The sequence below is a fragment of the Acyrthosiphon pisum genome, chromosome A2, assembly GCF_005508785.2.
Source record: "Acyrthosiphon pisum isolate AL4f chromosome A2, pea_aphid_22Mar2018_4r6ur, whole genome shotgun sequence".
In the NCBI taxonomy this organism is placed as follows: domain Eukaryota; kingdom Metazoa; phylum Arthropoda; class Insecta; order Hemiptera; family Aphididae; genus Acyrthosiphon; species Acyrthosiphon pisum.
Genome location: NC_042495.1, coordinates 53,571,997 through 53,590,814, shown reverse-complemented (window position 1 = coordinate 53,590,814; position 18,818 = coordinate 53,571,997). Strand labels below are relative to the sequence as shown.

General features: G+C 27.6%; 1 protein-coding gene across 1 annotated transcript in view; it reads right to left on the bottom strand.

The window, feature by feature from the left end:
• LOC100168093 (hemicentin-1) overlaps positions 1 to 18,818 on the bottom strand; it is a 197,407-nt gene that overhangs the window by 125,780 nt on the left and 52,809 nt on the right. The window contains exon 2 of the mRNA XM_029490229.1: positions 16,052 to 16,162. Within this exon, the coding sequence (XP_029346089.1) occupies positions 16,052 to 16,162 (111 nt within the window). The remainder of the gene's footprint in view (positions 1 to 16,051; positions 16,163 to 18,818) is intronic.

The following is an 18,818-nucleotide window of genomic DNA, read 5'->3' as shown; positions in this document are numbered from 1 at the left end:
CACATCATTGTAAAATCAATACATTCATCGTTCCACTCAGAAACTAAAATGATAAAATGTTCAATTTTATAGCTAAGGATTGAAAATTTAAACAACAATTCTCATAAACAGTTCATACATTAATCAAAAAACATAAAAAAATATATATAAACACAGTTATTTTTTACACACTTTAAATTCAAATTTCGGACGAAATTACAATATAACTATAATTAAACCCAAGAACAACGATTTTAGTTAATTTGTTGTAATTTAAAAATATTATTCGGGTATATGAAACTTTTAGAGCTGGTATATTATTATATTTAATACACACAATGACATTTACAAATGTAATTTTATTGGAAAAAATAATTTAACCAACCGACAGACCGTCTTCGCTCAGAATTGTTTTTAGTATACAAATGTTTTATCATGAATCTCAAATAATTTAACACCATCCATTACAGTGATCCACATGTAACCTACTGTACAGCAGAGTGACTTCTACTTACCTGTTTTTTTAGTTTTTGTACATGGGTTTTTTCTTTTTATAATTGAGGAGAATCAGAGTATGTATATTATGTTTAATTATAATATTCATATCTAACACATACTTAGTTAACATAATATTTCGATATAAAAATACATTATTGATTAAACCACTTTACACGTAATACAGTATACGCATTGTCTTATTTTTAATTCAGAAAAGTGTAAAATTCCAAATTAAATCCGTATTATTGAGAAAAAAAAACTCTCAAAAAAAATGATTTTAGTCGATTTTACTTACGGTAATGCATAATATAAATGTTTTTTTCTAAAATTGTTAATAATTTGTAAATAATTAAAAAATAATTGAGAGTAAACAGATGGTTTATTTCGTTTTAATGCTGCCAGTAATAATGGTTAGTAAAATAAGTACCTGTTTAAATTTAATAAAGACACTTTTAAGTTTTTTTTATTATTATTAAATTAAATATTATCTTCTGGAATTTCATGCAAATTTCCACCTACAAAAATGTTGTAATATTAGCGTATAAAAAACTTAATTTTTTATTTCTTCAATAGTCAGCATTTAAAAAAAATATATAGGTAAATGGTAAATCTATGATCGCCAATCCCATCGGCACTTTATCTAAAATATATTTATATTTAAAAACTCATAAATGTCATTTTTTTTTAATTTTATTTATTAGCTATGACAACTATAAAACACTAAATAATATTTTTAAAACTTTTTTATGCAATCGAGAGATAAATATTATACACATTATTCTTATTGTACAAGCTTATATAGTTGAACATTTTTTTTTTAAACAATTAGGTACTTAAAGTTTGATTCCGTTAACATTGAAAATATTTTTAATTTACACTTATAATGAAGTCAAATTATGTTAAATTATAACTCTTATAAATTGAAAAGTTTGGTTATTAGTTTTTTTCAGACAAACAAGTTAAGTTTGTATAATTCTGGGAAAAGCAATAGGATTGAAGCATGCTAATTGATTTAAAATAGTGTTTTTTTTTTTTTAATACCTTACGGGTAGTAAAATTCTTTAAAAGCCTAATTTATTTTGACCATTTAATATATTTATGCTTGTATGGTAAATTTTCTATTATGTACTAACACAGCAATAAGAAATACATCACTAAAAATTATCTTTTGAATTAAATTATTATTCTCAAGTATTTATATTCAAATTTAACAGCATTACGATTTTAATTATCACTTGAAAATTAATTTTATAATTTACTCTCAATACAATCTAATTAAAATAGTTATTTTAAGTAATATTTACTGTACATAATATTATTTATTTATAAAATGATAATTATTAGAATAATGTATTCAATGGTATATGTTTTAAAATAAAATACCTAATATAATCTTAGCATGCATCTGACAAAGTCATCTAGGTATTTGATTTTTGGAACTATTATTTTTTTAATTGAAAATTCGTCAATAATAAATAAGAATTGACAAAATGCATTATCACACTCTCGATTAAGTAGAACTTCTGGAATCACTATTGATAAAAATTACATCAATCATTTATAACAACATCGATTTAAATTTTAAGAAAACCACTGTCAACAGAATAAGCAATTATCTATTGATATTGAATTTCCTTGTACGATACTTATTGTCTTACACTAACACAATTTAATTTAGACCTATTATTAATTTTCATATTTTACAAAAATCTTTATTATACTCATTAGCATAAATAATTAACTGTAATTAAAAAAAAGCTGTTTCTTGCGAACCTTTCGGTATTGTTTGTTGAATTTCTTGGGTGCATGTATATAGTATTAATATATCAGTTGTTTACGTTTTGAGTAAGACATAGGTCTGGAAAATAATTTATTTGTCTATTTGACCGACCAATTAAAAACAGACAAAAATATAAATGCAAAATATCTGTAATATCTGTACAATTTGAAAATGTTATAAGTAATAAGTTTATAACTATAAGGTAGTCTAGGATTCACTTCGAAAATTTTAAAATGCCTCAAAACAACACTACATTTTTGATTTTATAAAGTATTGTATAATTGTATAATATTTGAAAATACTATGTTTTGAAGCTTATAGTTATAAGTAATTAATTTTTTTCTTCAAATGCGTTACCATTTTACCAAAAACCATTTATCTTTGATTCCAACTTGAAATATATTTTCCCCAACTATATATTTTTAGTTGTGTTGGTTTTTTGCGTTGTCCGATATATGAACTGACGAAAGGTCACACCAATATTGAAGAATATATTATAATACTCAAACAATTTTACCTATGCTGATCTTAGTAAACATTTAGAATAAGTATACTTAACTTAACGTCATAACAATATATTATACACCAATAAGCGTGTCCTTCTATTTCAGCAAATCATTTTAAATATAACAATTTTTTTCTTAAACCTGATAATAGTTGTATTTAATATTTTATTCTTCAGTTATTTTAAATTAGCACTTAAAATGGTAAGACAATCTTTAGTATAATTCAATTTAGACAATTACATTTATTCCTAATTTTTTTTGTTGATATAACCTAAAAATATTATACACTCAATAACTGAGTCAATAATATAAAAATGTATAAGCATCTAACAATGAATTGTAGATATTATAATTATTCAAAGTATATACTTAATAATGCGTTATATAATGGTTGAATCTTAAATGTGATTATTAATTTTAGAAAGTGCATGTCAATTTCAAGAATTAATACAAAAAAAAATGTATCATTATATACTAAACAAACAATTATAATATAATATATAATTTTCTTAAATAGTTACAAAGAGAAAAATATCGTTTTATCTATCTACCTATATTATGGAACTCGACTGATCCAGTTCTGCGTAAGGTGGAATTGGGAATAAAATAACGATAACAGGGAATACAATTAAAAATAAAAGCTTTAAAAAAAAAGTAGTTACATTATAATGAACTAAATGTTTCATTGTATTCAAACGAATATTTCACCGTAAATCTATAAAGAGACACTGACATTAATTAACGACCGCCTGGCGTATACAATTAAATAAAACATTTTAAGAGCTGTGATTTCTTTCTACGAGTTTATTCCCTAGAGATAAAGATAATATATTTTATGGATTATTACTTTTTAAATATATAATATGTGAAATATAAGTGTATAATAATATATTATAATATAATCGTTAACAATTTTTTTCTTTTTTACCCAATTAATAAGTATCTTAAATCACATTTTATTTTTTAAATATATAAACTTTTTAACTGTTACTATCGTAGTTTGTTTTTAGTTTAAAAAAGTTCATTATTTGCGGGTATATTTGCCGGTTTTATATCATATCGTGTGTGCAATGTGTATCAATCTACGAGTTACACCTTGTTCTCACATTCAAAGCTCAACCTGACCAGTGACTAGTCTTCGGAAAAATACTCGTATAAAATAAAATAAATTAATATTAGTAACTTTATTTTAATTATCTTAAAACGCATCGAATCACATAATAATTGTATACTTATAAACTTAATAGACAATATAGAAACCGTTTACGTGTGTTAGCATGTCTGCACTATAAGATCTATATCAGACTGGAACCGTATCCTCAATTAGAATCATAAATAATAAAGTCATCACTACAAAGAAACGAAATAAAAATAATAATCTTAATAATGGATTTAAACGTAACTTATCGTCGTTTTCTTCTTTTCTGCCGTAATCACCACATAACGCAAACATGGACAAAAAAAAAAAAATAAAACAAAAAATTTCATAACGGACAATCAATGCTCCTATCAAAGAACTACAGAAGACAATATTTTTGACGATCGTATTCATATCAAAAACTAACCAAAAACTTCAAATTATGGTCAACCAAACACCAGCACTAGTAACACACAAAATATTTTACCTCCCTATTTTACTAAAATTGATTAAAGGCGTCCACAACTAAATGTTCCTAAGAGACAAATTTGAAGATATCATTGGCCTGGACAGTTTCTGTTGCCACTTCTACTCATCTTAAAATCCAAATAGACATCCCTGATAACTATAGGAAAATAGTCCTTGATCTAAGATAAATCAAGCTACATCTTAGGTTTATACCTATCAGGCAACCAACTACAATCTGATAAGCTTCCAAGAGTTGTTATCAGAAACCTCCCTTTTAGTCACTCTAGAAGCTGATATCGCATCAGCAATAGAGTTAATAGGTCACACCGTGGGAGAGGTTGCCTATATCAAACACAAGGAAAAACAATAACCCCACTACCCTTCTTATGTGTTGATATCCCAAATGAAAGCGATAGTGATATTTTTTACATCATATCTCTTTTATACATGATTAGATCAAAGTAGTTAAATTCTACAAAAGGTGACAATTACCACTATTAAAAATTGTCAAATCTATTGCCATATACATAAACTTTCGTATGTATAATAATTAATATTATATAAAATGTGGGGAAATTCATACATCCACCTCCTGCACAAAATCCCCGGACCTCGTTATTTTTAATTGATATTATGTTTACCTAATACCTACACTATAAAGTGTTTATAATTTTTGGTACTTAATAACAAAATACGAGTAGGTATCAAATGTTATATAATTTTAGTATTTTACAACTGTACCTATGTAAAGTAGAACCAACAGAGAGAATAATGCATAATGATAATAATAATAATATAAAATTTGTATTTTTGTTATCAATATCCCTTATTAGGAAGAAAATATAGTATGCATATTGCATACTTATAACTTATACTTATATTTATATTGACAAATCGATATAAATTTCATTGTTTATCGTACCATTTTCAAAATATTTTTTGATTTAATTGTGTGAACAATCCATTTAAAGTGGTTTTCCTGTTATCTGTTTGTATATATTATACATCGATTTCTATATAGGAAATTAAATATATTCCACATGTTATATTGGATAACGATTAAATTATGTAGTCGGTTGATTTTGTGGTTTTTTACCCATAAATGTTATGAACCATTTAATCTAAAATGTGTATGTAATTTACATTTGATTGCATCTAGAATCTGTGTTTAGGGTCCTATTATAAAGATAACATATGAAGACAAAACGTTGAAAAATGTACACAATCTCGCTGTAGCGCCCTTGAAAATAAAGTCTATTAAAATAAAAGTCCATATATATACTTTTTAAATAAACGTCACTGAACATTTTGCAACTTTATGTGTATGTATGCGTATAAAACAAAATAAAATATTATATATAGGTACAATGTACATCGTTGAATCCATGAGGGGATCGACTATTATACGAGTTTATCCGTTTTTAAATTAAATTAAATATTTTTTTTCCTTTCCCATTTAAACACTGGACATTTTTTTAACCACTACATTCTCTCGTGGTTAACTTTTTAATTCAATTTAACAAGTATAAACCAAAAAATCCAAAACAAAAAAATATATTAAAATTAAATATAATATTTACATGATGTTCTGGGGCGAAATTGGCTCATTCCTAATCGCGTTACTATATATGATAGTCAGTCAGACAGTGATAATTTTAAGTTAAACAATAATAATCTCCTTCATTGTACATATTAATTGACCTCTGCGAATTGTAAGTATGCAATTAAACGAGAGCGACCCTTTTAATGACAATGTAATCCTAAGTTGTCCCAATAAAATATTTAAAAAAAACATAACATTTTTTTTTTTTATGAAACTAAAATATTGATTTTAACGATTTTATCATGGGTCAATCATCGCATTGAGTTCTTTGATTGCTGTTCGATAATATATTTTTTTAGATTAAAAGGACGATAGTAATAATTATCGTTTGTTCACAAAAAATAGATTATTAAATTACGAGAAGTATTCTAACTTAAATATATAAAGAACATAACATTTTTAATAATATAATATATTGTTATATGTTTTATCTATACACTATCATTTTATCGTTATTTCCTAGATATTTCAAGTTTTAAGCAAAATATTCTATATAGTATATTATATTCTAGGCATAAATAATATGTATTTGTTTTTTGATTAATATTCATTTTAATTTTTAGTCTTAATTAAAAAGTCTTTATTTATAAACATTTATATTTGTTTATACAAATCGACAATATTCCATACCAGGTTTAAATAGTACTTTATTATATTTTATGATCCAATGTCTAACAAAAAACAATAGATACGAACAATTAACATATCGCATAATATAACCCAACGAAATGATAAAAACAAAATTTTTTTATATTCAATAACAAAATGTGGGAAATTATGTATTTTACAGAAAGTTGGAGTCGAGTGTACGTCATCAATGAATAAATCAGTGTAATAGATTTTCCAACTTCGAATTCAATGATAAACCATTTAATACAAAAAACGGTTCTGAACGAAGATGGTCTCTGTCATCTTATATCACTAAGTTTATTCTACTATTAGTAACACTGTATAAATAATTTGAATAGACAATAGATTAAATAATTTATATGCATGGAAAATCTCATAGCGTATAGTAAAATATAATAATATACGTATGAATTTAAATGTCAGAGAGTAATCTGTAAATGATTTTGTTTTGTATATTGGCAACGATACTGAATTTAACGGTGGTGCAGACAGAGACAATCTAAATTTAAATAATTTATAACTAATGGAAGAAACACTTCTGATGGACTTCGCAGGTATTATATTTTTATGTTGTTTATGACCAACCATAAATAAATATGTTATCTTCATAAATCGAAAAATGTAGAAAATGTCAAATAATTTATAAATTATCTACGGATTACAGATGTCTCAAAAAGAGCCAACATAATTTGAAAATTCTGTTATGTCTATAAAATGAAAATGTAAATATTTCATGAATATTTAAATTATTTATACTTAGTTATTTTATTTAAAAAATGATTTATACAAAAACTGATGCGATTTCTTCAAAAACTTGTGTTGAGCAAATATTCTTATTTCCCCCTTCTATTTTGTTGATTATTTTTCCTAAGTATTAAGAAAAAATAAAAACTCTGATAATTGACATGAAAATATCAAATAGATTATAAATTTGTTACCAGAAACCACCCTCGATATTGAAGATTGAATGAAATTATCTGCTCAAAAGTATAATGACTTACACAAATAATCAAACATAGCATTGTAAAACAAAGAAATCCCTTGCTTCACTCAGAATCAAAAATAGAGAATAAATCATGCGCATTAGATATATTATTAAAAATTATAAATAAAAGCAGAACGTTTGAAAAAAGTTATTTTAATTGAAAAAAGTTTAATGGGATTTTTAATCTAAATGATTAATTTTCTGTTTAAATTTATGAAAATATTTTAATCAGAATTAAACTTTTAATAGAACATGGTGGCTTTGACATAAAATTAGAAATTATTTTTTCGATTAAATACTAATTTTCATTAAATAAAAATCACTCAACAATTTTTCATTAAAAAAATAAACATCACTAATTCATATTATAACACTTTTTATTATAACCTTTTTAGAACGAAAAAACATGTAGAATATACTGTCACTGTTGCAGAATATAATATATTATTATTGTTTTATTATTTTATTATTTAAAAATTGGTTCCATATATTATAACCACTAGAATATGACAATGAATTATTCCTAAGCATCTCATACATTGCAATCAGAAAGAACAATCTAACAAAATTTTAGTATTTTCTTAAAATAACAATATTTAAACTTTGGAAAGTTCGTAATATCATAATATATATTTAATTTCCCGATTAATTTCTGATGACAATCGACAAAAGTTCAAACGAACCATACGGATTATGAAATTCAATCTACCGAAACTGCAGTAGAGTACTCGTTCCTCTGATCCAACCAATTTAAATACATATACACATAATATCCATTTAACGATATCTGATCATTAGGTGGTTATAGGTACAGTGCGTGAGTTTTTAGCTTAAATGATGCTACAAACGAATACCTACACAAAAGGAAGGGTTGTGTGTGTGAGTAAAAGAAAAAGTGAGTAAGTGGAGAAAACCGAAGGAAGGAGATAGAGCTTGTATATTATGTATTATATACCTATAAAATATATATGTGTGCACCTCGGGAAGTTATACCTACTTATACGAGAAATAATATGCAAACACTGCAAACTAACGAAATAGAAAGGTGAGGAGATTCAAAAAGAAAATTGTTTGCGTCGGAAATTCATAAAACCTCTACATGCAGTTATTACGATTATATGCCTACGGGCTATAACAAATTACTTAAACATATTATAATATACCTACCTACCTACCTACCTACTATACTTACATGCTATGACGTGTGTATGGGTGATGGGTCTGTTCATATTTTGTAAACTTAAAAGTTAAATGTTAATAAACAATAAACAATTTCTACGGTAATTTATTTAATTTCTATCCTTACAAAACCGAACTAATCTACACATAACTGTTATAAAAGGGGGCGGTACAGACAAAAACTGTAATGATTCACGTGCACTATCGTCAAAACTTGTGTGTGAGTGTGTATTTACTCATATGGTACAAATAGTATTTTATGTATACAGTTTAAGGGTTAATGGTGGTGTGGTAGTGTCTGCCGTTTGCAGATGTGGGAGTACTTTTTGACATCATCTTCTGTACAGCCACCGTCATAACTCAAGTGGTGTTCCATAATAAGTTTCAAATATTATGAAAACCAATAAGTTTCATGTTGTTTGGGTTTAAGTAGCGATATAAACTGGGTACAATGACGGTGGCTAAAAATATGCAACAATTGTTTGACGCCATATATTAATATAACTAGAATGCGAGAGACTAATTCATTTTTTCCAAATAATTTGGATAACAACTTATTTAATATGTACACGCACTGGATCGGAAAGTTCATAGTGTCATAAAACTGTAATCTGTATTACTTATCATGACCACAAAATCAACATTTAGGGCCGGATTAGTCAGGCGAGCTACCGAGAAAATCTCGGTGGGCCACTTGAAGTTCGGGCCGGTCCTATGAGTGTGAGTGAAAATAAATTCATGTTCAAAATACGATTGTCCACCTATAAGCTCGAAATAATTATAGACGTAATTTTGGGCCACTGAGTATGTAAATGGGCCGCTTATAAAAATAAAAATCTCGATGGGCCGTTATATACCAATCCGGCCCTGCCAACATTGCTTTATATAATAATGATATTAAGTTCTATCATACAGAAGACGTTAGTAAGGAAGTTTTAATATAGGTACCTACGTATAAAAACATTGTATCGTCATCAAATTAAGTTTTCTTTTAATTTCTTCGAGTAAAATATAATTTAAAAAATTCCTACTATGGGGCATAATATTAAAACTAATTTACATACCTACTTGTTAAATATCATAAGTACCTATCTGCTCCAAAAAGATAAGTACTACATTTATACCAATATTAAATTTATTTAATTAGTGGACATTTGATTTAAAAAATAAAAAAAAAACAATAGAAAGTGCAGACTACAACTTTAAATAAACTATTATTTTTATTATAATAAAAATTGAGAGACACTGCGTATTATTACAAAATATAATGGACTTAACATTTAATTATTATTTTCTCTTTTATATGTACATATTAAAGTATTATTCCTTTATTCTTGCATATATTCGATATGATTACATTTATTCATCACTGATTATTACGTCAGACAACAAAAGAAAAATGTTAGAGTTCCATGAAAACATAATTCCAAGGATATCATGGAACTAAGAAACTTGCAAAATTTTTAAAAAGTAAAATATATTGAAAGCTATAGTAAATTTAACAACACTATAAATTTGGTATAGGCATAGTGTTATGTGAAACTGATGAAATAACGTAATACCCTATTATTTATAAGTATTTTAATATAAAAAACAAGTGCATGTTGCTCTGCTGTACAATAGGTTACAAGTGAGTCACTGTAAGGGATTGTGTTAAATTTGAATTCAATGATATATTATCAATGTATAAGAAAAACGATTCTGAGCGAAGACGTTCAGTCAGCCAATGATATTACTAAGTATATTAATCGATGATATTATTGTGAATAAAATAATAACTTTGTTTTTAATGTTCAATCCTTAGCTATAAAATTTGAACATTTTTAACATTTTTAACTATAAAGTAATTTCTAAATTTAAAATTTGATGAATTTTGTCAAAATTCAAACTTTAAATGCTTATAAAAAAAATTTGTGTCCATACATTTTTAATATTTTTCAACTGATATTGTAAAAATATATCTGAAGCCTTTAATTAAATTTTTCACGCGTTTTGACCAACAAATACAATTTTATTGACATTTATAGAAAAACAAAAACTAAGCAAATTAAAAAGGTTCGTAAATAGCTCAAAATGAGGATTACATTTTAAAAAATTTATCAAGTATAGGAATTGATAAAATAAACATACCTATGGTGTAAATGTCAAGTATCTTGGGTAAAAATTACCGTTTTTCATTAATTTTTGTTTTGTTTTTCACTGCGCTATTGAAAACTTTTCAGAATTTCAAATGTTGACCTCTCGAATGGTGCAACAAATTAATTTATGATAATTTGCTTAAAATCCATAGATTCTAAAATTGTTATTCAATTAAATTCTTCAAGAACCGCTCTTTAAGATTATGTACAAATTAAAATTATTATCCTTGAGTAGCGCCAGCATATAATTGTCGGAATTAAAAAAGATTTATTACAGTATATTATGTTGATGTAAACGATACACTTATCTGACATGATATTGTTATCTTATTCCTTTATTATAGTACACGATTCCTTGAGACAATCTTAGGAACGTTTAATATCCTCTTGAAGGGAATTACCATTTAAGACCGGTGGGAGTCTCTTAAGTCTTGCACAATTAAAGTAATTAAATAATTTACAGTTATTTGTAATTATCATGATGTTAATAATTTACCAAGAAAATTTGTTTAATCGGAAAAAAATAATAGCATTAACAATTTATTCTAAAGAATATAAATAGGTATACGCGTTATAAAATACCGAGTTTATAATATAAGGACCTATTATTATATCTTGGAACTTTATCATTTTAGTGATTATATATAAGATGATAAACAACAAAATAATAACCTAAAATATAATTTGCGAGTCTTTCTTAACATCTATTTTTGTTTATTCTATCAGTACACATTTATCTGCACCTATTAAAATAATTTTTAATTTGAGTAATTATATAAACAATATAGGTGGTACATATTATTATTATTATTATGTTCGTATGCTTAAAGAACTTTGTGACCAACAAATAAATCAATGCTATCATTATTCATAAATAATGAAATTGTTTTGATTTCTAGAGCTACATCGAAAACTGATCTAATTTTACACTCCTGCGGGAGACGGAGTGAACAACGCTTTTATTTGATTGAAATTCATTTGCAATCTTAGATATGTATTTCTAATACGTGATTTATAAAATAATAACCTAACCCCAATCGGTATAAATACATAATAATTATGTATTTATACCGATTGAGGTATTTCACAGAAGATCAATCTAAATCAATGATTTCTACTGCATAATGTAGCTGAATATGTAAGTATGTAAGATACATATACATTTTAATTAAATCACTAAATTATTTACAATTATGTTCTTGTATTAAGTTGAATAAATAATATTGCTATGATTGAATATTTTTTGCCTATGAGACATTTTTAATATAACTTTCTTTATGAACATCATAATCGTATAAATGCAATAATTATAAATATATTTAAAGAAACAATTTCAATGATAGAAATAAAATTAATATAATTGAGTGAGAAATCTCACAGTTGAGACACCCTAATTGAATCAATTTAATTTACATGAGTGGGTCTCTGGACCAATTCCAGTTTAGGCATCTTTCCCGTTTTTCCGGGGGTGTTTTGGATGAAACAGTCTTGAGAGGGGTTTAAGTTAAATTGAAGGTGATAAATTTAGAAAGTTTAGTCTATTGTTTTTTATATATTTTTTTTAAGAATATTTATAAAAACAATGATGATGATAAGGAGGCATATTGAGTTCAAACCAATTAAAAATATCTCATATGTAGGAACCAAAGTCATGGTTTACAATATTATATACCTAGTAGTTAAATTGTCATAAAAAAAAATCAAAAGAAAAAAGAAAACAACAAAGAGCCAAGTATCGGTTTATTCTAATTGGATTTACTTTTTATTTTCACAAAGCGGCAACGTATTTCGGAAGAGCACACACGAGCTCTTGATTTTTCATTACAACAGAACACAACAAACTTTACACCGGGTTTTCACATTACATTAATCTCTCGGTAAACGTCTGCGGACCAGGAATAAAAAAAATACTAAAAATAAACCTACGTGTACCGTCTACGACTAATCGATCACTTAGACGGGTGGAGGTCCCAAACTTTTCGTATAACAAAACCTAATAGGAAATAATATAAGAAAGAAGAAAACATAATAATACTAACCTATATTATCAACCTCCCTTACTTTACCTGCACTGTTGTTTTCCAAATGAAAAATCTGAACAAATATAAATTATATGCAATATATTTATGAATCAATAATAACCTCAATACAATTAAAATTATTTAATTGCTTTAGAACAATAATACCATACATATGTGTAAATATAATGTGTCCACGTGAATATCGTAACTGTGTTTAATTTATATTATTTTCCCTATAATCTATATGTATGTATTATGTATAGTATACACCTAAAATCTATATATTATATAATATGTATATTGTGCTTCTCTGAGTAATGTGAAAATTAAAATATTATATAATACCCATAGCTATAATATCGTAATATTTATCACTTTATTAGGTTTCGAACATATTACATCATAATGAAACATTTTTAGTTTTTATAGTTCATATTATTATTCTGGGTATTGTATAATTTATTTTTGCAATGAATTTATTATTATTAACAATTTATTACTTTTGAATGATTAAATCATATTTATTTTAAATGAGCGCAGTTATTTAAATGAGAATGATATGATTCGTGCGATTTATATTGCCACAGTGCCTTTTAATATAATATAAATATTTGTTAAGAAAAAAAATCAATAAATAGCTGTTAGTGTTTCACGGTATATTCAAAATATAATATTATCATATTATTATTTAATAGATACTGTGCAATATGCACGGTGATTGATGGTCATTATTATTTTTTTATTTAGATTTAAGTAATTTTAAATTGGTTTTACTCATAAAAATGTATTGGTGGTCGAGTGAAATTCAAATAAACTTTTATCATTTCATTGAAAATATATATAGATACTATCCAAAAGTTAATTAACGAATACCGATGATCATTTTCTTAAATATCGGTAAAGAAAAATAATATTTATTTTTTTCTTAACTTATAATTTTGATTCTGTACTAGCAAACAATCATTTGTTAAGGTAAAATGGCGTGAGTCTAAAATCTAATATATTATATATACTCTTCAAATACGACGAAACATGGGCAAATAGGGTGACTCATCCATAATTCATAAACATAACTTTAATATTGGAAACTATACTGTATATAAATTTGCCTATATTTCCAATTCGATATTTTCCTGATGCAATTATTATTTATTAATATGTCAACTATTTCAAAAACTTACCCTTGTCTGGTGATAATTTAAAAATAGTATACTTAATACAATATTATAAAGATTTACTATATTGATTATTCCCTGACTATTTAATATAATATACGAAACTAATATATAAATCGGTTTATCGTCCAAAAAATTTCATTTTGAATTTTTGAAAACCCAATTCTAAATTAATAACATATTATAATAAGTATGTACTAAATAGAATACCTATCTTGTATTCAACGTCAATATGTTCATTGATCAGAAGCAATAATATAGAAAACGAGTAAAGCTAACGACTTATTTCATTAATTTATTAGTGCAGTGTGTATTTATAGTGTTAAATATTCAGTGAATGTATATAGTAATTGAGTAGGTATATAACCGTAGGTATACCAACTATAGATATAGTTGTCAGGTTCATAACTTCAGTAAGTTCCTAATTGTTGGCGAACAGCTTTAAGTTTAAATATATAGATAGTTGTATTAAGAGTCGTATAATTCACTACCGTGAATTTCACATGACCATGTTTGTAGATATATAATTATAGAGAAAATTCAATGATATATAGTATAGAAACTCTGCAGTAGTTATATATTATGTTGGTGACATGGTCGATCTCCAAGGGCGTAGAAATGTTTAGGGCACAAAACCAACCCTTAATTCCTAATAGAAAAATTTGAAAACTTATACTATTCGAATCTTGTATGCACTATTTACATACAAAATTCATGAACAATTCAGAAAAATAACTATTGAGGATATGTGAAACTTATTAATTATATTATATAGGGGGTGAAAATGTTATTTTTCCAAAAGCGCAATGAACAGGATAGAGACAGTGGTAGGTTTGATGTTTTTCATTATAAACTATACTTTGGTACCTATAATAATAATGTGCTCAATATTTTAAGCTATGCATTGGAGAATATCACGTCTTATCAGTTATAAATAATTATCAACTATCCAAATAAGTCAAATACTAATAATTTTAGTAGTCATTGAAATATACTTCAATAATAGTATTTTCTAAACATAATTAGTGCATACAATAAGTTTTTTCCATAGTTATTTTTACAAACATTTAAATGTATATCTCGAGTCATCTCAAAAACATATACTCATCGGAAATTCGACAAGTTTTGCCAGTTAATATAAGTAGATACTTATAACCGATAAAATATGTAACTAACGAATTTAAATACATAAACAGCTGACACTGCCAACAGATATATCATAAAGTATTAATAACCGTAACTTTAAAATGACAACTAACGAAGGATATCCACTCAATTTATCATTATTCGTTCACACTTTTACACAACAATTTGTTTTTCGAATCCTTCATATTTTGATAGTTATATTGTATTTAATTTAATTAATCTTAACGTATAAACGAATCAATTTTATAGGGAATCTGTATCTCATTCACGAAACCAGAGTTCAAATTAATTTTCAAGTTCACTCGAAAGTTGTTTATTCGATACGTCGCGTCGTTGGTATATAGATAGAAAAAAATAAAAACGAAAGCGAAACAATACTGCATCGGTTGCGTCATCGGCGACGAAATATTTAAACTTTTTCATGTAGGTACATACCTACAACGGGGGAATTTCTTTCCGATTATTATTATCATCCATCTCTCGGCGTATTTATATTGTAGCAAAATCAAAAATTAGGTAAACAACACAGCTAATCCAGCTATATCTGAAATTCCGAGCTGTCTTATACTATATACTATGTATACGTTGATTTTTACCCAGCAGTGATTATATTTGTATACCATGGAATCGTTTTTAGACGACAATAATGCTACTGACTATAATAATTGTCGACACGCGTGCAGTTTATATTACTATTATTATTCAAGTTCAACCTGCATAATAATATCAAATATTTTTTTAACTGTCGTGCACGATGTTTTACTGTTTTAGTCTTCAACTACGGGTGGGGTAAACAATCACTTACCGCCCATGACGCGACAAATGAGAGCAATGCCGTCGCCCTCGTCGAGTGGACCGACCGTCATGTTCAACCGCCTTCCCAACCTGTCAAACACCTCCGGATCATTTGGCGGAACTGAAACAAAATAGCACAAAAACCATTAATCAATATTATTAGATCGCAAAGTTATTATTAAATGTAATATTATTATTATTATTATGCGTACCTACACCTATTATAATATTATGGTGTAATTATTAATTTGGGATGACGATATATTATTACAAGGACACGCGTAAACGACAAATGAGCCCGTTGGTCGTAAATAATAAACGCACGCGTCTCTCCTATTATCATCATCCGACAACGCCAAAAACCGACGGAAATCGATGCGGTGGACCCAAGTGTCGGTGGCAGACAGGGTGGTGGTGCACGACTAGTGGATTTAGGGGATGACGGTTACGAGTACGAGGGTTGTGTGGGTGGGGGCCGCCGTAGACACGACAATTGTTCGACTATTGTGTGTCCGCACGGCTTCCCTTTCCGGCCATATCTTGGACCGGAGCTATTATATACATATTATTTCCACAAAGCCAACTTCCATGCTATACCGTCACCACCAACACTATACTAGCACGCTATCAACCTCACCGCTGCACTTCCCCACCGTAACCACAGCGACGATGGCGACGACGACGACGACGATGACGATGAATGCCACTATACCTTTTATAACCATATATACCTATTATATATATATATCACCAACCACCGCACCCGCGGTATTTACCATGTTTCGAACAATGTTCTGCAGCCGTTCTTTCTCTCTATCACTTTATATATATAATATATATATATACATACATATTATATATATACTCGACAACATTCGTGTACCGTTCGGATGGAAAATCATTGTTGCGCGATCGTGGACCAATGAACCTAATCAACTGGCAGCGGTATAGTGCCGACCCTGCAGTGGACGGCCCGGGAAAACGGCGTGCACACGATTTATATATATACATTTTCCTTTCAGCGGAACAATTTGCACCGGTCATTTGTAGTGCGCGGCCGAAGCTCTTCCGGCAGAAAAAAAATTACAAATGGACTTGGCCGCCTCCATAGTTGGTTAACAATAACGCGTGCCCTACGACGAGCAATTTGTCGATGCCCCTCATCACCACTAGCACCGGCCGCCAGGAAGCTTGTACAATCGTCAACTCCGACTTTTGTATTACCCACAATCAGCTGTCCGAATGTACATACTACTTACGCCACAATCGGTGTGTATACACGGTCCAGTGTTTCGGACCTATTGTAATTAGAACAGAGAAACCGTCTGCGGACGACCGTTACACTAATACGACACTCAAAGTACGATCTACTAATATAATATTGTATATCAATAGTACGCCTGTATGTGCTGCAGAATGTTTAAAAATGCAGTTTATAGTTAAGACGATATTATATCTAGCGCGAGTTACAAAAATTAATTCTATTCGAATGATTTTTCAGTAGGTATAGACAATCGATTGATCATTGTATTTTATAATATACAAAATGTAATTGATATTCGTTTTTCATAGTAAAAAAAAAAACATGAGTTTTTTACGCAGGCCATTAAATTAATAGACCTATACAAATTGTAAAAGTTATCAGAACTGGGCATTAACTCGAATAAAACTAAAACTGCATATAGTGGATGGCTTTTAGGATATTCGATGGACCACAATGTGGCATGGAAAAGAGCAATGGATTACACTTCAGTACACATAATTCACATATTAATATTATATTCGATTTACAATAATTAATACTAAACATTAAAACCAAAAATATTGTGTGCACTTATTTCAAGCGAGAATATTAGGCCATTGAACACTGCGGGACACAATTATTATTATAATAAACGTATATAGTCAGGTACCTACTCATTATAATAGTGTGGAGTATGGTTGAAATAATTTTCTGTATATAGACTTAAAAGTTATAACACACAACACTATAATAATACTGTTATGATGACAATTCTTATGATAAATGGCACGTGTTATCTACCCGAATTCGTCTTGAAACCAAGGTAGGTATGCGCGTTAAACTATAGTAATATATTCAGTAGCTTATTAACATTATCCGAGATTAGTGCATATTTTATACAAATGCATTAGTGTATTATGCTAGTACACGGTATACATTTCAAACGATTAGTGTGTATAGTGATGTTGTCCTAATAATTACGTAATAAGTGAGTGCGGTACGCATTATTAGTATACGTTGATACGCGTTTCAAACGACTGTATATTATTTATGTAATGGTTAAGTCAGGTCATAAATATTGAAACATTCGAATAACTTTATTAGTCTTGGAAATAAATACAGCGACCTAGATGGTCTTCAGCTGGTGTCTTATTAGTATTTCAATACCTACCCTTCGTCATTTTTCACCCCACCTCTCCAGTAAATATTATATGCAAACAAAGCTGTATCCGTGTGAAGGGGGTTAGGGTTCAGACCACCCTCGAAGTTAACGAGTTACATATGCAATTTTAAAATTTGCAAGTCAAAAAACATATTTATACTGTAACTCCTCCCCCACAAAAAAAATCGTTTGCTGACTACGGCCTTGTACGCAAAGACATATCATATAGTATTCTGATATTTATTGGCTCGTAGTAAGGTTGGGTTAGGTACATTTTTGCTTTCGGCGATGTCTTATATATTGAGATTCAATTAGGTACCTAATGTATGTTAAAGTTTTAAAAATGATCAGATTTTATAGAACAAATCAACC